The following is a 22,187-nucleotide window of genomic DNA, read 5'->3' on the forward strand; positions in this document are numbered from 1 at the left end:
AAAATACAATAAAAGAAAGCGACGTAAAGCAGACCTAAATGCAGTCCGATTTGACAGCTGTAAAATGTGAATGGGAATAGCGTTCCATAGAAAAGGAGTGTTAACAAAGGAAGAGTATCGATAAGGATAAATGGTCGAGGATGGAATTAATAGGGTCAGTGAATGCAATCTAGTGACAGTAGAAGAAAATTGAAAATGTTTTGAAAATGGAATAGAAACTCTTTTGTGCAAAATATCATGAGTCAGGCAAATAGAAGAGAAAAGATCTCCTATATAGTATGGAGAGAAGACCATTTAAGTTTGTGAATACATGAGTCTGAAGACTTATTCCACATATGGTTGGTAGAGTTCCATCAGACCCATCGTGCTGCACGTCGTTGAATTGATTCTAAATGAGAGACATCCTTTGCTGAGTGTAAGCACCAAACAGGTGAAGCATACTCTAATATTGGTCTAACAATGGATTTGTATGCAATTGATTTAACCATTAGAGAACTGTAAAATAGCGTGTAATGTAGATAGTTTAATGCATGGGATGTTTTTCTGCAAGATGCTTCACGTCATCACTCCATTTAAGCTGAGAATTGATTAATATTCCTAAGCATAGGTGATTCCTAAGGGAGGGCCATAGTCCCCTGCTAAAAATAACTTTTAACAAAATCTTGGGGAAAAGTTGCAGTATAGATTAGCATTGTTATTTTTAGCATTTTAAGCATAAATTGTAGGCTGATTTCAAGACTTCAAATTGCAAAAATCCTGCGGTTTCTGGGGTTTGTACCCCCAGACCCCTACTTTATATGCATTGCAGTCATACAACAATAGTCATGCTGTTCCCTACTTGGTCCCCTTGTAAGTCAGGTCTAGAATCACCACTGTTCCTAAGTACTTCATTACTGATTTGAGGGGAATCTGCTGGCTGCCCAGGGAATAGTTACATGTTGGAGGAGAACGTTTGTATGAAATGCAAATGTTTCCAAACTTGAGAGGATTTAATTTTACTTACGAATGTAACGCGTTACCTAAGTAACAACTCGAATATTATAATTAAGTAATTTTGTTACTACATTTAAGTAACGAAGTTACTAACCTTGTGTTACTAATCCATTGAGTAATGCCTAGCCACAATGAAGTAACGAAACCCACCTTGAATTAATGAACGACCAGTTACTTTTTCTTGAATACAATTATAACCATGTCACGTGATAAGGCAATAGTTGCACACATGACAGTTTGAGGCTGTGGATACAGAGTAATTATGTGTAATATTATATCCCATCCAAAAACAGCTTATAGCTGTAAAAAAGGGCGCGTCCAAGTAAAGCAGAGTTAACTGTGACAAAAAGTAATGATATCATAATGTGGCCATGTGCGAGGTATGCAAGTTGTAAAATTAATATTAGCTAATCAGATAATACAATGTTATTGTTAAAGTGTTAATGAGAACTATGTGATGTTGCTATTTTTAAGTGTGTGAGCATCTTCATAAATGCCACATAAATTTAATTCTCAATAAAGCAATGTGTATAGATTCTCTGATAGCAATAAATAGTTTGAGTTTGGCCACCTTTCCTTTGTTCGTAGCATTGCCGTATACAGGAAAGACGGCCAAACTCAAACTATTTATTGCTATCAGAGAATCTATACACATTGCTTTATTGAGAATTAAATTTGTGTGGCATTTATGAAGATGCTCACACACTTAAAAATAGCAGCATCACATAGTTCTCATTAACACTTTAACAATAACATTGTATTATCTGATTAGCTAATATTAATTTTACAACTTGCACACCTCGCACTTGGCCACATTATGATATCATTACTTTTTGTCGCAGTTAACTCTGCTTTACTTGGACACGCACTTTTTTTACAGCTATAAGCTGTTTTTGGATGGGATTTCAATACTTTTTATTAGAATAAGCAATGCACTGTTGATAACAGTAAGTGAGTTTCCATGGTTTTGACAGAAACCCCAGATTACAGTGACAGAATATTAAAATATAACTGTAATTTTAGTGGCCAGGGCCGCCCACATGGGGGGGGGGGGGGTAACTGGGGTATTTTCCCCTGCGCCAGCCCGAAAGGGGCCCCTTGAATACCTGTTTAAAGAAAGATCGATATACTCTAATAGAGCAGTCAGGATCTAGACCCTTCCTTGCCCCTGGGCCCCTCTTTAACTCTTTTCCCTGGGCTCTCTAATTTCTCTGGACGGCCCTGTTAGTGGCATGCAACTGCAGTCAACTACCACCCATTTTAACTAGTAAACCCTTAATAACACTTTGCCTTTCATCTTGTACTGCATTAAAACGATCAAGATACTCTATTAGAGCAGTCACAAAACAGCTGTAACACAGCAATTAATATTTAGCATAGTTACAACTTCTGCTTAGCATCGGATTGTATAGTTTAAATTACTAGCTACTTACAGACTTTACAATATAAAAATATGGCACTAGTAGAAATGTGACTGTTCTATTAGAGTATCTCGATCTACTTCAAGCATTGACTAGAAGCTACGCCCCTGCCAAGAGATCTTGTGAAATGAAATGAGAATAGTAAGGAAAAGGTAAGTATGTACAGAGACAATAGAAGGGCACGTAATTATGTCCTGTTGTAAATAAACGCCTTTAAAATGTATATTACTACTAAATAAGCGCACAAGAATAGATTTTTGAGGCTGTTGTCTCGAGGGGTCCGCCACGATTCGGAATCACGTCGAAGACCTCAGGAATCACTGGAATCAATCAAGGAATCATGGAATTATGGGAATCTGAAGCGGAATCAACTTTGTAATTAGAAATATTTTGAAATAAATGTTATGAAAATTATATCGTAAATTACCGTTTAACACAGTATAACACAGTGGCGGATCCAGGATGGGGCATTTGGGGCAAATGCCCCCCCCCTTCAAGAAATTGCTTACAAGATCGATATACTCTAATAGAGCAGTCAATTACTGTAATAAAGCAGTCACAATGTTCATGAGGCAGTGTAGCTTACCTATGAAGCTACAAATAGGATTTTATTTTACATAACAGACGTGATATAGTAGGTAAGGATAACTAGCTATTATTGTTGTGACCTTTTTTTTTTTTTTTTTTTTTTTTTTTTTTTTGGTCTTCAACTGGTTTTCAGCAAGTTTTTTTGGTCTTCAACTGTTTTTCAGAAAGGTGCCCCCCCTCTTTCGAAACTCTGGATCCGCCCCTGTAACACACTCATAAGCTAAAGATGCTAACTCTCACTTGTTTTGCACCTGGTTTTACACTTTGTGTATACGCCTACGTGTATTACAGTGAGTGTTCCTGTGCGTTTCTAGTGAGGTTTAAGTCTTCGCGAGTGAATGCGAGCCGTCGCAGAAGCAGCTAACTACAGCCACTATATACTAGCTAATTCATTCTCCGTCAGCTGGCTGTTGGATCGAGGTTTCCCGGATTCCAGAACATCCTGTAATCTAACAATTTTCAATAACAGCTCCTACAAGTTCTCAGTGGGGCCCGGATCCGGTGTTCCCAACGAGACTTATACTAACCCTTAGCTAACTAGCTTGTTAATGAGTTGCAATACATTCTTACTATAATTATTGCAGAACTCATATGGGTGAGTATATTACAATATAGATGTAAAATCATGAGGCTACAAATATAAGCTATAAAAATAAATTACAATGTAATATGTTTCAGAAGTTCCTTAAAAGTATCTATATTGTCACAATTTATATCACTAGGTAGAGTGTTCCACAATCAAATTGAAGCAGGAAAGAAACTGTATTTATAAGAATCAATAGCTGTGTCTGGCTGTATAAATTTAAGTTCACTACTTCTGGTATACCTTGATCTATGAGCTATATAATCAGGAAGTGATACATTCGCAATGCTATGAATAATTTTATGGAACATCTGAAGCCTTAAATGTTTGAAATGAGTTTCAATGGTGCTCGAGTTAAGACGTGATAACATGTTTGATACACTGCTGGTTTGATATTAATCATTCATTACAAAGCGAGCTGCACATCTTTGCACAGACTCAAGTTTGTTTTTGACCGTCTGCTGTAAGGAGCCCATGCTGCAGCTGCATATTCCATTGTGGGCTTGACGTAAGTAAGAAACAGGTCGATTCTTTGATTTTACAGGAGCAGTTTGCAAAATTTCTCCTCACAAAACTTAATACAGAGTTTTCCTTTTTGCACACATTGTCCACATGTTGGTTAAAAGATAATTTTGAATCAATTGAGACTCCCAGGTACTTGGCACACTGAACCACAGTAAGTTGTTCTCCATGAAGGTGGTAACTGGAGTATATAGGGTTTCGTTTAAGAGTTATAGATACAACCACACATTTGTCAACACATAGTTCCAATATCTGTAAATCATCTTGCAAATCTTTAACATCTGTTAAACTATCAATTCTCCTATATAGAATGCAGTCATCAGCGTATAAGCGACAAATAGAACTTAATTCGTTAGTGATATCGATTTGATTGATTGATTGATTTTTAAATTAGCCTCAAGTCAGTCGGCAATGCCGTTCTTCCCTGACTGAGGAGGAAACACAAAAATAGCATACATATACACATATAAACTACAACAGCACACACACAGACTGAACAAAAAATTACAACACACACATAGCACATACAAAACAATTAAGCAAACAATTTACAAACATAAAAATCATCAACAAATTTTACACAAATAAGAAAATAAATCGTCCTGAAAAGTTGGAGATGTTAACATGTCGTTAGGAACTGCATTCCACCAGTGGGCAGCTTGAGATCTAAAATGCTTTTGAGTAAAAGAAACTCTACATCTTGGTGGCTGTGCAAATAGCTGTGTAGTATGAGTAGCATATTGATATCATTTATGTATGTAAAAAATAGCAGAGGCCCTAGTACAGAACCTTGTGGGACACCACTCAAAACATCACAGGGGGTGGAAGTGCAACCACCACACACAACACTCTGTGTACGTCCAGTCAGGAAAGATGTGATCCAGTTTAAGGTCTTTCATCAGGGTTAGCTAGTGTTGTGACGGTGTCCACTGACACTTTTGTCAGACGCAGAAATATAGAGCTGCCTGCCCAGTAATGATAAAATAAATAAATAAAAATAGGCTATTGCCAGCGAATTTGCAGCGGCTCGAGTCCATGCCGGGTGGAACTTAAAATGACTTCGGTACTCACCAGTAGGTTCAGCAGAGGTAGCTAAAGTGATACACTGTGATAGTCACCATTCTGGCTCGCCTATAGTACAGAATCCATTCTATGGAATCGTGGAATCAACTTGGAATTACAGAATCAGCCTTGGAATCAGCCGGAATTATTAGAATCATATGGAATTATAGGAATCCCTTTTGGAATTAGACGGAATAAAGGAATCGCGAGGAATCGCTGGCAGAATCAGAGGAATCAGAGGATTCAACGTTCGGAATCTAGGAATCAACTGGAAGTACGAGGTGATTCCGAATCACGTCGATCATAATCCTGAGTGGCGGACCCCTCGTCCTCAGTCGACCTAGAGGCCAAATACAAATCCCAGATTGTTGTTTTTCGCAATTCTCGCTTGGCATGTAGGGCAACGTATCTTTAAACTGTTCTAAAAGTTTCGTTCAGATTGAAACATAAGTTTTCGAGAATGGCTAGTTTGAAATTTGAATTTTGTCGCCCCCACGTAATTTGCTCTCTAAGAATTTTACTCGGAATTTAAAGAATGACGCAAAGCACAACTGCGGTCACTGGGTATTGATGAACTGGCGCTCTATGTAGTTAATCAGTACATATAGCCACAAAGAAGTGTGCTGCCATAGATTATAGTCCACAGATATAATCTAGACTATGGTGCTACATACCATCGTTCGTTTTTAAATTTGAATTTAGTCGCCCCCACCGTGGCGCGGTTTAAAGAATGACACAGAGTACAACTGTGGTTACCAGTTGTTGACACAAGCTGCGAGTAATTAGCACTTGTAGCTAGCCAATTGTCACCATGCATTATTGCATTTTACAGCACCCCCACACAAAAATTACACATGTAATTGCAACATACAGATGACACATGAATACCAAACACTTTTCACAACAATAATGTAAGAATTGTACAATAATGACTGTAATATAACTGCTATGAAAATGTTTTCCAGTGGCCCGCCATGGTAGCAAGTCTCACATGACGGCATGTATATTCATCCAAACACAATGGGAGTAACAAGTAAGTATGATGACAAGTTGACATGACTCCATTTGTAGAATCCAGATGAGTGGGTGTTGCTCCAGTATGTCTAAACAGTTAACAAACATTCCTGTTATAAATACGTGCTAGAGTTGCAATATAATAGTATAGTATTTAAATGCAACAATACATAGTCTCCATTGCATCACTATCAAACTACACTAAGTGGAGGATATTGTTGCATCTCTAGTATGTACACTCTATCAGTACAACCTGTCTTAATGGCCACCAGTATAGAAAAACAACCTCTCTTGAAAAGCCAATTCCAATTGAGAATTTATACACTGTTACCTGTTTAGTGAGTGAAGGTGGCAATAAACAAGTTCCACCATAATTTATACACGTGATGTGATCCTGTATATTCTGTCAGTGGATGAGATCCACTTGGCCAGGACAAAATGTGACTCAAATGTCCTGGATGATCCATACTCAACCCACTTATGACCCAGTGGCACAATGGAACTGACTATTTATAGAGAATACAATTATATTTATTTCTAAGATGTGTGGATGTGTGGACACATTACAACACATTACATGTACATACAAGACATGCTACGTACTGTTTTAGCAATTCAAGTCACCACATTATGTACGGACCAGTCAACAATGCTTCATAGTGCCCATCAGTAAACCTGAAGAAAAGTTACGAAACATAAAAATTCACATAAGTACAATGAAGCCTCATTAATATGGCCAGCTGTGGAACCAAAAAATTTGGCCTGAATAACAAGGTGGCCTTATTAATGAGGTCATAAAGTACTGCTTAGCTATATTTGGGATCTACTAGAGGTGGCCAATATAATGAGGTGGTCTTATTAAAGAGGTGGCCACTAAGTGAGGTTTCACTGTACATACAGTTCACAATCACAATGGTGAACAATATTAATGGTTAACAATATACACTGAAACCTGCAGGTCACTTCTTGTGGAAGATTGCTCTCTACACTAAATGACACATTCAGAGATTGTATTTAGATGGATGATACAGTAACACATTGTGACTTCAATACTCGTGATGTGTCAATGCTAGGTAGCAACCATATACATGGCACTGCCAATGCACAACATCACACTTGCTCGCACACACAATTTTGCTCAAGATTTTACAAATTGATAATTAAGAGGTGTGGAAACTAGCTGTTCACTCGAAAGACTGTGTGGCAGCTGTTTTCCTTCTGTACAAGTGGCCACCAAGACAGGTCCACTGTGGATGAAAGCCAGGCATTAGATATTTGGTATTTCATGTGTTGAAGGCATTCCAGGGCTTCCGGTAGTCTCAAATCTCACCACAGTTTACCTCAGGCAGTGTTGTGGTCACCACTAAACCACCGGAATGCTGTGCTATGTTCATCTTATGCTTGGCTACTGTATTGTAGAACTGAAATGGATACTCTGAAAAATATATCCTATGGATAATGACTTCATCACTTTCTTCATCAGGAGCTTATAAGGACCAATAGTGAAACTTTTACACTTTGGGCTGACAGCTAACTGCCTAAGCCTTAAGCAGTGCCTTTGGTGCTCTAACAGATTGGCTGCCCCCTTGCTGCCAGCACTCACTGTCTCATATGCTGTCACACACTAAATCCATCTCTATAGCCAGTTAGAACAGCATGCTTCTTACCTTTTTTAAGGCCGCAAAATGCAGCCACCTCTTTAAAAAGCTAGGTCAGAAATGTTTTGTCCCTACGGCCTGAATAATGACCAGTTTTCACCGTACTATTAGTGATTAGTGATCATGGAGGATTATTTATTAAGATACTAAGATATACAAACGCTACAACCTCTAAATATAGCAGTAAATTTTTTACCCTGGTCCAATGTCTCGTAATAATTGTGAGAGACTCTACTGTGACAAATACATGTTTATCATGATATGTGCTAATCGCCTTTTTACAATTAAGTTTTACAACACAAATACATGTATAGTTAAACTCACCAATTGTGACTAAATCCCTTCAACACGAAAAGACAAGTAATGAGACAACCTTGGAGACAACACGAGGGGTCCGCCACTCAGGATTATGATCGACGTGATTCGGAATCACCTCGTACTTCCAGTTGATTCCTAGATTCCGAACGTTGAATCCTCTGATTCCTCTGATTCTGCCAGCGATTCCTCGCGATTCCTTTATTCCGTCTAATTCCAAAAGGGATTCCTATAATTCCATATGATTCTAATAATTCCGGCTGATTCCAAGGCTGATTCTGTAATTCCAAGTTGATTCCACGATTCCATAGAATGGATTCTGTACTATAGGCGAGCCAGAATGGTGACTATCACAGTGTATCACTTTAGCTACCTCTGCTGAACCTACTGGTGAGTACCGAAGTCATTTTAAGTTCCACCCGGCATGGACTCGAGCCGCTGCAAATTCGCTGGCAATAGCCTATTTTTATTTATTTATTTTATCATTACTGGGCAGGCAGCTCTATATTTCTGCGTCTGACAAAAGTGTCAGTGGACACCGTCACAACACTAGCTAACCCTGATGAAAGACCTTAAACTGGATCACATCTTTCCTGACTGGACGTACACAGAGTGTTGTGTGTGGTGGTTGCACTTCCACCCCCTGTGATGTTTTGAGTGGTGTCCCACAAGGTTCTGTACTAGGGCCTCTGCTATTTTTTACATACATAAATGATATCAATATGCTACTCATACTACACAGCTATTTGCACAGCCACCAAGATGTAGAGTTTCTTTTACTCAAAAGCATTTTAGATCTCAAGCTGCCCACTGGTGGAATGCAGTTCCTAACGACATGTTAACATCTCCAACTTTTCAGGACGATTTATTTTCTTATTTGTGTAAAATTTGTTGATGATTTTTATGTTTGTAAATTGTTTGCTTAATTGTTTTGTATGTGCTATGTGTGTGTTGTAATTTTTTGTTCAGTCTGTGTGTGTGCTGTTGTAGTTTATATGTGTATATGTATGCTATTTTTGTGTTTCCTCCTCAGTCAGGGAAGAACGGCATTGCCGACTGACTTGAGGCTAATTTAAAAATCAATCAATCAATCAAATCGATATCACTAACGAATTAAGTTCTATTTGTCGCTTATACGCTGATGACTGCATTCTATATAGGAGAATTGATAGTTTAACAGATGTTAAAGATTTGCAAGATGATTTACAGATATTGGAACTATGTGTTGACAAATGTGTGGTTGTATCTATAACTCTTAAACGAAACCCTATATACTCCAGTTACCACCTTCATGGAGAACAACTTACTGTGGTTCAGTGTGCCAAGTACCTGGGAGTCTCAATTGATTCAAAATTATCTTTTAACCAACATGTGGACAATGTGTGCAAAAAGGAAAACTCTGTATTAAGTTTTGTGAGGAGAAATTTTGCAAACTGCTCCTGTAAAATCAAAGAATCGACCTGTTTCTTACTTACGTCAAGCCCACAATGGAATATGCAGCTGCAGCATGGGCTCCTTACAGCAGACGGTCAAAAACAAACTTGAGTCTGTGCAAAGATGTGCAGCTCGCTTTGTAATGAATGATTAATATCAAACCAGCAGTGTATCAAACATGTTATCACGTCTTAACTCGAGCACCATTGAAACTCATTTCAAACATTTAAGGCTTCAGATGTTCCATAAAATTATTCATAGCATTGCGAATGTATCACTTCCTGATTATATAGCTCATAGATCAAGGTATACCAGAAGTAGTGAACTTAAATTTATACAGCCAGACACAGCTATTGATTCTTATAAATACAGTTTCTTTCCTGCTTCAATTTGATTGTGGAACACTCTACCTAGTGATATAAATTGTGACAATATAGATACTTTTAAGGAACTTCTGAAACATATTACATTGTAATTTATTTTTATAGCTTATATTTGTAGCCTCATGATTTTACATCTATATTGTAATATACTCACCCATATGAGTTCTGCAATAATTATAGTAAGAATGTATTGCAACTCATTAACAAGCTAGTTAGCTAAGGGTTAGTATAAGTCTCGTTGGGAACACCGGATCCGGGCCCCACTGAGAACTTGTAGGAGCTGTTATTGAAAATTGTTAGATTACAGGATGTTCTGGAATCCGGGAAACCTCGATCCAACAGCCAGCTGACGGAGAATGAATTAGCTAGTATATAGTGGCTGTAGTTAGCTGCTTCTGCGACGGCTCGCACTCACTCGCGAAGACTTAAACCTCACTAGAAACGCACAGGAACACTCACTGTAATACACGTAGGCGTATACACAAAGTGTAAAACCAGGTGCAAAACAAGTGAGAGTTAGCATCTTTAGCTTATGAGTGTGTTACAGGGGCGGATCCAGAGTTTCGAAAGAGGGGGGGGCACCTTTCTGAAAAACAGTTGAAGACCAAAAAAACTTGCTGAAAACCAGTTGAAGACCAAAAAAAAAAAAAAAAAAAAAAAAAGGTCACAACAATAATAGCTAGTTATCCTTACCTACTATATCACGTCTGTTATGTAAAATAAAATCCTATTTGTAGCTTCATAGGTAAGCTACACTGCCTCATGAACATTGTGACTGCTTTATTAGAGTAATTGACTGCTCTATTAGAGTATATCGATCTTGTAAGCAATTTCTTGAAGGGGGGGGGGGGGGGGGGGGGGGCATTTGCCCCAAATGCCCCATCCTGGATCCGCCACTGTGTTATACTGTGTTAAACGGTAATTTACGATATAATTTTCATAACATTTATTTCAAAATATTTCTAATTACAAAGTTGATTCCGCTTCAGATTCCCATAATTCCATGATTCCTTGATTGATTCCAGTGATTCCTGAGGTCTTCGACGTGATTCCGAATCGTGGCGGACCCCTCGACTGAGGACGACTGAAACTTCGTTTGGTGCTGAAACTAAGACTGTAGGTTTTTTTTTTTTTTTTTTTTTTTTTTTTTTATTTTTTTTTTTTTTTACCCGGGCTTGATGGACTGCCCTTGCCTACCACCCCCAGCACATAAATGGCCTGTGCTGGACAAACCGGGACTTTCTTAGTCCACGGCAAACTGAGACTCTGCCCGAATCAGCTCCACAATTGGGGGAGTCTTAACATAGTGACCGATGGATGAGCGGGCTCCGCGGATGCATTGTATGGAGGACCGCAAGAGAGAAAAGATAGACAGCACCTTAGACTGTAGGTAGGGTCCGCAATCCGAAAAATCAACTTTTACAAATCGATCCCCCTACCATTGTGGGTTGTTCATTGTAGTATCCCGTTGCTAGATCCACCATGAAACCGGAGGCACGATTGTTGTCTTCACAGAAATATTGATTTTAGTATTTCGTGAGATGCAAAAATTATTTTTAAAATTTTGTGCTCCACACAAAGAACAGGATAGAACTTGCTACTTAGCTAGGTATTATCTAGAGTTAATGTAGTTAAAAAGTACGCACAGTAATAAGCAAATGGTTCACTGGGTTCCCGGCACAGGGTTGCTTTCTCTCAAAAAGCAGAAAACGAAACACAAATTTTCGAATTCAAACTGCCCTACCAGCCAAGACAAGAAAAGCCAACTCTTCCTCATAGTGATGTGATAAGGTTGGATGCATAGTCTGTCTATGCTGTTAGTCTAGAAAGGATCTGAGACTTCTCACCATCTGGGTGAAGAACGTCAAAATTTTCGTGCGTCATTTCAAGGGATTCTCTCAATGGTACCAAAGTGCTTTCCAGTACTTCTGATGACACACTGGTCACTTAATTTTGTTTAGAATGATGATAAATGATGGATCAAAACGTTTGGTAGTAGTAGTAGTAGTTGGTGTTTCTGTGATTTCATATGGTGCAGTATACCAGCAGCTCACCAGGAGCTCCACCCAGCTCGAATCAAAAATGAAAGATTTTGTGCTTTTTTCGGTTTGTTTTTGGATGTTTTGCAGCATAATGGTGATGTAGGGTGATCTAGTGAAAACTTGAAGCTGCTGTGGAGCGTGAGGGGTGAAGTCAAATTTGGACGATTTTGCTGCCTCCCTGGATGCATAGCTTAGAGCGAGGCGTGGAAGCCGTGGATGAAATAATAATTGACAACCGCTGCTACCAAACGTTCAGGGACATCTTTTGCCATAGTTTTAGTTTATAATTGATGATTGTTGTGGCTGCAGAAGCGCTGGAAATGACTAGAAAGCGCGACACAATTCTTTGATGCTGCAGAAAAATTTTACGCTCGTCACCCAGATGGTGAGAAGTCTCAGATCTTTTCCAAACTAACAGCATAGACAGACTATGCACCCAACCGTATCGAAACACTATGAGGAAGAGTTGGCTTCTCTTACCCTGGGTGGTAGGGCAGTTTGAATTCGAAACTTTGTATCTCTTTGTCTGTTTTTTCAAAGAAAACAACCCTGTGCCAGGCACCCAGCAGATCATTCACTTATTTCTGTGCGTACTTTTCAACTACAACAACTCTGGATACGATTTGGCTAAGTAGCAAGTTTCATCCGGTCCTTTGTGTGGAGCACGAAATTTTAAAAATAAATTTTGCAGCTTGCGAGATATTGAAAACGATATTTCCGTGAAGGCAACAATCGTGCCTCCGGTTTCATGGTGGATCAAGCAATGGGATACTACAATGAGCATCCCACAATGGTAGGGGAATTGATTTGTAGAAGTTGATTTTTCGGATTGCGGACCCTACTGTAGGGTAATCATGTATGGTGAAATAGACGATGTGAATCTTGAGGCGATTGAGTGAATACTGAAGCGATAGCAGGGCAATCAATGTTTGGAATGCACAAAGGAACGCAAGGCATACACATGCGGTTGCGTCTAACCGCATGCGATAAAAAAAATATTAAAAATGAAACTTCCCCTTAGCTATGTATATAAGCATTTTTTATAACAATTAAATATATTAAATACAAAATTCTAACTAGCTTAACTATCAAACTAAGTACTTTAACTACAAAACTAGCTACCTTAACTACAAAACAACCTTAATTAATAACTTAGTTCAACAAGTCTATGCCATCTTCTGGGCATAAGCCATAATGCCTCAGGATCATTTTGGCATTATATCGCCAGAGAGTAACTGACAAGCGTTGAAGCAATTGTTTCCTTACAAACTGTCTGGGAATACCACTTTTACCAGTGGTACGGTTGGCAATCGTGGATAAGGTTGATATAAAAGCAAAGGGTGTCCAAACACCAAACAACTCGCAAACCAGGGGAAAAAATTCACCACCATGGTTATTAACAGTTTCCAAATAATGGTCATCCTTAGCCTCCTCACCGGAAGCAGCTACCCCAGCCTTAGATGCAGCAGCGGAAATAAAGGAAGGCTGAGTTGTGCACCTGACAGAGAGGTCAAAGTAAGCAGGACGGCCTAGAGTAAAATCAGGATGGTAAATGTCCCCAGGACGAGATTGATCAGAGGCAATGCTTTGTTCACGAAGAACACCAGGGTGATATTGCAGTAGAGCATGATGTACTATAGAAACAAGAGCATCATGGCGTTGGAAACTTCCCCTTTGATGTCGGCAATCTCGATCACGAAACAATCGGCATGGATTTGCTTCACTGCTTGTGTGGTAGTTACTAGTGACACGATGAGTTCAACTCTAGACTTTCAGAGGGATAGCGTAAGTGGCGGGTGAGTTACAGGAAGGCCGAATTTGACAACGTTCGTTCCTGTAAAATCCTCACGTAGTGGTCGCGTAATTTATTGTCTGCGGCGCGCGTTTCTGCTTTACTGGCCGCGCGACTCACTACCGTGAGTCTTTATTTTTTTGGGTAATATGTAACTGTAACTAGATAGTTTTAGTTGCAAGTAATAGTGAGTTACCTTTAAAAATTAACCATCCTAACACTGCATACACACATTATATAGTATGTATTAGTGTTGTTTTAGTACAACAAATTCATTTTAGTTCAGTTCTAGTTCTAGTACCCCAATTCCACCATAGTTTTAGTTAGTATTAGTTCTGGCACTCCATATTTCTGTAATTTTAGTTAGTATTAGTTTCATTTTAGTTAGTGTTAGTTTTAGTGTTAGATATCTGACAAATACTAACCTTGATAGCACCCCCTAGACTTCCAGAAACTTTAGATTTGGTGTTTTGATGCATATGTTCAGCACTATTTCTACTTGCAATTGTGCACAAATGAACAAAAGCTCTAATAGAATTGAGCTTAAATAACCTAAATAGGCAGAATTAATGCTGAATAACAATGTTTTATGGTGGCATTTGCAGGCATCACCATCTTCAAAGAACAGTGTTAAGTGGTTATAGTGTACAATGCCCTTTTATATGCAGGATTGCTTGAGAAACCTTTTAGTTAGTTTTAGTTCTTGAACTAAAAGTTTTAAAGGTTTTGGTTTAGTTCTAGTTTTTGAACCAAAACTTGAAAGAATTTTAGTTTAGTTTTAGTTTTAGAACTAAAATAGACTACAATTTTAGTTTAGTTCTAGTGTACTAGAACTAGAATTAAATTAGTGTACTAGAACTATAATTAAATTGCTGTACTAAAATTAGCTAGTTCCTTAGAACTAAAACATACACTAGTATGTATATAGTATATGTAAGGAATCAAGAATCCAATGTGGAATAGGGCACCCTATAAACTATATATCTCAAGTAAATAATAGTTTTACACATTAAATTACCTTTTATATTCTGTACCACAATTTGAGTGAATAAATTGCGATACTGTAATAAAGCAGTCAGCATATCTCAACTACTCTAATAGAACAGTCACTTAACTGCAGTTGAAATCCATTTCAAAATGCCTCTATACTTGCTCATGTGGCAGTAATTCCAAGCAAAAGTTTTACTGAAAAAGTTTGCTTGTGGCTTTGTAGCAGGTGTTCTGACATTTGGTGCATAGCTAGTTTGGCTACAGATCGTCGAAACCAGGAGCTCCTGTCATAACACTTACAAAACACTCAAAATGATTTGCTTTGATGTTTATAGTGTCAAACAGCTGAAATCATCAATAAATTCCATCTACAGTTGCACACAGTCCTTGAAAAAATCCTACAAAATTTGGTGCACTAGATGTTGAGGGTCTGAGCTACCTAACAACAAAGCACAATTCAAGAGAATGTGTTTTATAGTTTCTGTGTATGAGCACCCAAAAATTCTAGCCACCTGCTTATTAAGACCAAAAACTATTTTTTTGGCCCAAAGGTGACCATTGTTGGTTCTACTACACCTATTTAGCTGCTGGTTTACTTACATAGGTATATAATGCTCTGTGTGGAACCTATTATCAGTATACTGCCTAGCAGTTGCATTTTGTACATCTTGCAATTGCATAGTCAGTAGTGATGCACTAATAGCCAATTATGTGATTATCCGGTACTACAATTCCCACAATGCATGCCTTGACAATGGTGGATACTGATAATAGTCGAATGAGTTACAATGTAATACTCTCAATAGCACCTTGACATGTACATACTGTTTTGAAATATGTTAAGCAATTAGCCAATAGACACATGTTTGTCGAAGGTCCCTTGACAAATATTTGTAATACTAATCTGCATAGCTGATTGGCTAAAATAGTGTGAAATGTTTCTATTGGAAGTAAACGTCCAACTAACAACTAGTGTTACCATAGTGATAGATGCCTATAGCATAGCAACAATATGGTTACATAGCAACAGTTACTAGGTACCCATTAAATATCACTTTGAGACCATAGCAACAGTTGCTAAGTGTGATCGGTCTTTAGCAGTAACTATTTTTGTATTTCTGTTGTTTAGTAACAGTTGTTATAGTTGTCAGATTATTTTGTAACAGGGTGGATTTTTGTGGTATTTGGGACGTGCTTATCCAATTATTAAACTCCTTTGTCACAAACTGTCCTGGGACTTGTCCACCTACTCTTTGAGGTGCAAACACAGCACAGGCTCGACAGTATTATGCCGTTAACATGTACACTGTAGTGAATCCAGGGATATTTCTTAATTGAAACTGCCGAAGACAATCTGATGTACAAAGATGAGTATGTGGATAGGAAGATGAATTTGGATTTGGTTTACATGTCAGAAGTCTGTATATTTGTTTTCTAGTAAGATTTTGTATGTTTATGCCATTATATAAGAGTTTACCTAGGTCACATTCAAAAGGAATTAGTGTTTCTGCAATGCTATTATTCAGGTAATGCCTGGACAGGTTCAGTAATACCTACAGCATTGTTTCTACAAGCTGCTTCAGTTATTGCGTTATTGCTACTTGTTGCTAGCATCACACTATTGTACGTTAGTGGTGTTGCTAGTAACCATTGTCACACTATTGTTAGTGGCATCACTAGTAGCTAGTATCACACTATTGTCAGTGGCATTACTAGCAGCTATATAGTATCACACTATTGTTAGTGGCATCACCACACTATTGGCATCACTAGCAGCTAGTATCACACTATTGTTAGTGGTGTTGCTATTAACCATTGTCACACTATTGCTAGTGGCATCACTAGTAGCTAGCATCACACTATTGTTAGTGGCATTGCTAGCAGCCATTGCCACATTAGTGGTATCACCAGTAGCTACCGATGTATTATCAATGGTAGCATTGCTATCATCTACCATTGCACTATTGTTTATTGCAGCAGCATTGAACTGATTGTCATCTTGTGGAGCAATGGACCAATTATTACTACCTGCTGTACATGTATCACTGTCCTTCTCATTCATGGGTGCTGTGCAATGGCGGATCCAGGATGGGGCATTTGGGGCAAATGCACCTTCCCCCGTTCAAGAAATTGCATACAAGATCGAGATACTCTAATAGAGCAGTCAATTACTCTAATAAAGCAGTCACAATGTTCATGAGGCAGTGTAGCTTACCTATGAAGCTATAAATAGGATTTTATTTTACAGGATAACTAGCTATTATTGTCGTGATTTTTATTTTTTTTTTTTTTGGTCTTCAACTGGTTTTCAGCAAGTTTTTTTGGTCTTCAACTGTTTTTCAGAAAGGTGCCCCCCCTCTTTCCAAACTCTGGATCCGCCCCTGCTGTGCTGCAGTCAGACTCACTCACAAAGCTGTTATCATCTCAGGTGTAGCATCCAATCCAGAGCTGTTGCCACAATTATTTGCGTCAGTTGGATTGCACAGGCTAGTGCTACTATCAATGTCCACTACGTTGTTATCATCTATTATAATTATGTATAATGTATATTTAATACAGTTTATAATACAGTTGGCTGACTATAAATTAATGTAGCTATATATACTTAGCTAGCTATGAGCTAGATTCTACCACGTGGTGAGCAGCCATCCAGATGCCTTACCTGTTCTTGCTCTTTTGGCAAAGAAAGATGTTATTGTGGCTGTCTTTGCTCAGCTTTGCTCTTCTGTTTATTGGGTAGTTTACGGAACTCATCTTGAACCAGCTATAAGGCACTATCTTAAAAACAAGCACATGTAAAAATATTTATTGAATGGAAGGAGCAAAAGCGTAGTGACTGTACAGAGTGTATAAACAACATATGAAAATGAAATAACAGTTTTGTGACTGATGTTTAGTATCACCTTTAGATAATGAGTTGCTTCTACAATGGGTTGTGTGACTCAGAATAGAATTTTTAAATATTGAAGCTCTGATCTGAAAGGGGGTTTTGATAGAAACACCAGAAATCCCTCTAGATCTGCCACTGATGCACACATGCACTTTCATTCGTATATCTGAAAATTTATTGTTATTGGTATAAACCCTATAGAATGGCTGCCATTGAAGTAACACAACTGGTGAGGTGATAGCTAATGCCTGACTTGTATGGTTTTCGAATATAAAAATTTCAGGGTGTAGTGTTGGCTAACCAACTTAAGGACCTACTTCATTGGGTAAGCATTACCAGAAATTTAGTACATTTTTTGGTCGTGTGCATTAGTGTAGACAACCTGTGTAAAATATTCATATAATACAATCACTTTTGAATGCGATGTTTTTAAAGCTATGCATATGTTGGAATAAATGTCTAATGATTGAAACCAACACATTCCAAAGGGTTTGAAGCCATTTAGTCCCTAACCACGATATTATCTTGCACTAACCTCAAAATTTGCTTCCACTTAGTACACTTCAAAACCATACTGTGTATGTAGTGTGTGTCTGTGTCTGCATGGTTTAATCATGGCACATTTATACCTCATAAATTAGAGTGTTAACCACATCAAAGGGATACTCGAAATAACTGTTTGTGTGCTTTAACTTTCTCAGTTAAGGAACGTTGTGTGAGGTATAAACTGTTTGTTTCTTTTTTTTTTTTCAATTTCTGTTGTAATTTACAAGTACATGTTCCTTTATAGCCTGCAGCTCGTCTATACAAAACCATTCATCCGGAAGCCACAAGTCACCGACTAAACTGATGATTGTTTCTAGTGTGCATGCATGTGTGCATGTTATTGCATTTTTTAATTAATTGAGTTGATTGACTATAATGTAGTCTGTATCACAACGCGTACGCCATAAGTGTCTTGTCCTGGAGGAAGCTGGTCTATCACATCATACTTCAGTCGTTTTGCTTTGTTATTATCGCTAGCATAACTAGTTGAGCAATTTTTGGTCCAAATTTACACCAGATTTAACCTTAGATGGGTAAATTCTCAAAAAATCTTCTGTGGGGGCATGCCCCCAGACCCCCCTAGACGAGAGCATGCTCTAGGTTTTGCACTGTGTACGTGCATATATGCTCAAAACTCCTTACTTTAAAACAGCACCCATCATAGTCTGCTGATTTTATTACAAGCATTTTCTAGTTCGATGTACGTGATTTTAATATACCCTGAAAAGTAGACTATCTCATTTGGCACCAGTTTTAGCTAGCTACTACTTTCGTAGTTTACTTGCTGGAGAAAACAGAACACCTATAATTAGTTGGATTGAGCTTTCTAAGTAAGGCCACTGCAATGAGATAACTTGTTTCTCATCAGCTTCTCATCGAATAACAGATGCGGGCGGGCGGGTTATCTCATTATTTGTAAGTCACATAAAAACTTCATACAGTAGCTGACACATAAAGAAAAATTGTATAATACACTATTACAAAAGCAGTATGATCTATTTTTTTTATTTTAGGTTTTTGGCAGTGTGCACATTGAGGGTAAAACGCTGAGTCCACATCAACTTCAACTTCTTCAGCACGGTAAATACATATTGGAGTATAGCCTGCTGAATAGTACAGCTTCTCAATAGGGTCATAGCAATTGATATTGCGCACATATACTTCTGAAAAGGGCTCTGGAAGTTCCATATCCTGTAATGAAGAGCCACATGTATAAGAATAGTTGTCAAGCAATGACTCCAGTGATGTGCGTTGTGTTTTCTTTAACTTTGTTTTACAGTACAACAGACGCCACATATCACATTCCTCACACAACATCATCATGTCAACATTCTTTACATGTTGCACACTTGCAGAAAATGGTAGTGTTTTTTAAGGTGTCTTGACATGGAGAGATGGTCGATGTTCTTCAGTGGTAACTTGACCAAATATCTGGCTGAAACTTAAATAATGGTTATCACTTCCAGGTGTAGGATCTGGCAATGAATTAAGTTGTTTAAATATTTCTTCAGATAATCGAGGTGGCTTACATATATTACATTCTAAAGAGCCACATTTACGGATCTCAAAAAAGTAATGCCGCTTCCTGCAGCAATGTTGCATGAACTCTTTCAAGTTTGGGTAATCAGGCAGGGATTTTTTGTTAATAGATGTATTTATTATTGTGTCATCAATTTGCTTTAGCACAGTCAAAGACTGGTCCATAGCTTCTGCAGTAGCAGCATTAAAAACATTAAAACTTTCTTGCTTTAGTTGAAGTCTTGATAGGACTTGTGCAAGACAGATTTTTGGACCAGGAACTGAATAAATTATGGCCTCTCTCAGTGTGGGATGCTTAGCAGCTGCAGCTCTAATTTCCTTCATATTTCCAGCTTTTCCCAATAACTGTTCACTGTCATCATCCATTCCATTCCGTGCGAGTCCAACACATTGCAGTCCCAGGTTGATGACTGACATAATGCGCTCCACTGGATTTCTCCATGAATGGTAATGGGCTGTCCTGGCTGCACAAAGATAATCTAGATCTAATTGTAGAAATAATGAAATCAGAGATAACTGAACTGCAATAAAAGTAAGCCGGTGGTCAGGACCCCCATCAGTATATAAAAACAAAATAGGCTTTGACTGAACATCTGTTTCGATCAAAGAAATAAGTTCAGAAGCATGCCTTATTGGGCTGGATGGCTCAAAAGTACCTTCTTTTAAACTAATATGGACTTTACCTGAATACCAAGAGCCAGAAATATCATCTGGGATAGCAACTTTAAAAAAGACTGATGGTATAAAGCTGAGCTTTGTAAAGTCATGATCAGCCACCAAAAACTCTGAGCCAGGTGCTGTGAATACACGACGCCCTCGCTCAGCTGCTGCTACTGGGACATTGGGCTCGCCAATTTTTATCCTATGTTTGTCATCGAGGCAATAAAATAAGCAGTGTTCCCTAAAAAGAACTGCATATTCTCTTAAATATCGAAAAACACCAGCTGCGTAATGACAATCTGGGTGATCTTTTCTGAACTGACGCTGTTGAACTTTGAAGCGTACTTTAAAACGGCCTGTGTGGTGGAGGGCTCTTAGAGAATTGGGTGCTTTGGGCCAAAACTGTAATCTAATCCATTCTACACTTGGAATTTAGTGTCTGCTGGACATCTTGCTGCTACTTGATCTCTAAAGTCACGGATTGATATTGCACTTGCAATGTGTGTAATATTTGTATGACGACGATCATCCACAGCTGTACCAACTGATTCTTCAAGTAATTTACTACATTCATCCCAAAACACGTCATATTGAGACTTCATGCCAGAATTATTATGCCGGAGGTCCATTACTATAGATGGATCTTCCATTTCAATTGCTTGCTTCACTCGTTCGTCAATTTCGGCCTGATCAGTTGTGTCACTACTGGAGCAGTCACCTGTAAGATCTTTATAAAAATACCTTAAAACTGCTGGCTTAACTGTATGTGTTACCAGCCCAAACTTTCGAATAAATTCTTGAATCATCATCCTTGTGTGATAAACTGGAATATGCTTTTTAATTTCTTCAATGACCACTTGGCTGTTTTTGAGTGCTTGATCAAGACAATTGTCTGGTACATGCCAAACAAAATATGCATTTCCACAATTATTACCACTTGAGTAGATGAGTAATAATGCAGAAACAGATAAGCCAGCTTTAAGCTTCTTAACCATGTAATACTTTTTCTGGTTATCAGAGGGTAGATAAGAATGCAAATCAATTAGGGAATAAGGGCCTGCTTTTGAGAGCTGTTCACAGATATCTTGAAGCTCAGTGCAAACACTCCCAATTGGCTTTAAATACAAAATATCCATACTTTTGTCAATGGATCTCCAGGGTGTACCAGATGAATGAATAGTTTTCATGACTTTGCTTTTATCTTGAATTTCACATGCATAAAGATGCAAGGTGTTTGCCAGCAGTTCACAACTTTGCCTCATAGACGCCCAATTTTCTCTTGAAAAATAATTAGCTTGCAATAATCTAAATAATTTTGTACTCAAGCTTTGAATGATATCAGCAGACATATTACCTGCTGAGCATTTGCGATGTTTTGATAATTCAGGAGCATTGAATCCCTGAAAATCTTTAAAACAAGCAGGAATTTGATATCCATGAGCAGAAATGGTACTTTGATGCCAGTCTATGTACCATAAAACCTCACACAGTGATTTTACAAAATTGGTTCCTGATGAATTTACCTCATTAGAATTCCAATGAAGTTTTTTCAATTCTAGGTAATATATGATTTCATTATATAACTTATCCTTTTTGTTTCTCTCTTGGATACATGATGGAACCTTTTTCCTTGATATTTCTAACTGAGATTGTTTCAAAATGTCAAATGCATTTGGACGTTGAACTTCCACCACACATACATCTTCTGAAGTATCAACAAAAAACTTGATAAACTTTCCAAACTCTTTTGCTACT

At 38.1% G+C, this 22,187-nt stretch overlaps 2 protein-coding genes and 1 long non-coding RNA gene across 3 annotated transcripts; all 3 read right to left on the minus strand.

Moving 5' to 3' along the window:
• Window positions 1-6,009: 6,009 nt before the first annotated feature.
• Window positions 6,010-9,483, minus strand: LOC136256670 (uncharacterized). The gene is made up of 3 exons (XR_010701593.1): window positions 8,166-9,483; window positions 6,787-6,858; window positions 6,010-6,272 (listed from the first exon to the last, which is right to left on the minus strand). It is a non-coding gene; the product is annotated as an uncharacterized lncRNA (long non-coding RNA).
• A 6,932-nt stretch (window positions 9,484-16,415) lies between these two features.
• Window positions 16,416-16,859, minus strand: LOC136256522 (uncharacterized). The gene is made up of 2 exons (XM_066049500.1): window positions 16,568-16,859; window positions 16,416-16,516 (listed from the first exon to the last, which is right to left on the minus strand). The coding sequence occupies exons 1-2, from the start codon at window positions 16,857-16,859 to the stop codon at window positions 16,416-16,418; spliced, it is 393 nt and encodes a 130-aa protein (XP_065905572.1).
• Window positions 16,860-19,604: 2,745 nt separating this feature from the next.
• On the minus strand, window positions 19,605-21,568 carry LOC136256523 (uncharacterized). Its single transcript, XM_066049501.1, has 2 exons — window positions 20,926-21,568; window positions 19,605-20,851 (listed from the first exon to the last, which is right to left on the minus strand). The coding sequence occupies exons 1-2, from the start codon at window positions 21,566-21,568 to the stop codon at window positions 19,605-19,607; spliced, it is 1,890 nt and encodes a 629-aa protein (XP_065905573.1).
• Between the last annotated feature and the right edge of the window lie 619 nt (window positions 21,569-22,187).

Source organism: Dysidea avara, chromosome 5 (genome assembly GCF_963678975.1).
Source record: "Dysidea avara chromosome 5, odDysAvar1.4, whole genome shotgun sequence".
Classification (NCBI taxonomy): domain Eukaryota; kingdom Metazoa; phylum Porifera; class Demospongiae; order Dictyoceratida; family Dysideidae; genus Dysidea; species Dysidea avara.

Excerpts from the sequence above, each read along its gene's own strand:
- LOC136256522 (XM_066049500.1), bottom strand. The coding sequence starts at position 16,859 with ATGAATGAGAAGGACAGTGATACATGTACAGCAGGTAGTAATAATTGG. Across the intron at positions 16,517-16,567 it reads TAGTGTGATACTAGCTGCTA|CTGCTAGTAATGCCACTGAC; the intron begins GTGATGCCAATA and ends GATACTATATAG.
- LOC136256523 (XM_066049501.1), bottom strand. The coding sequence starts at position 21,568 with ATGGATATTTTGTATTTAAAGCCAATTGGGAGTGTTTGCACTGAGCTT. Across the intron at positions 20,852-20,925 it reads AAATATTACACACATTGCAA|AATGGATTAGATTACAGTTT; the intron begins GTGCAATATCAA and ends TTCCAAGTGTAG.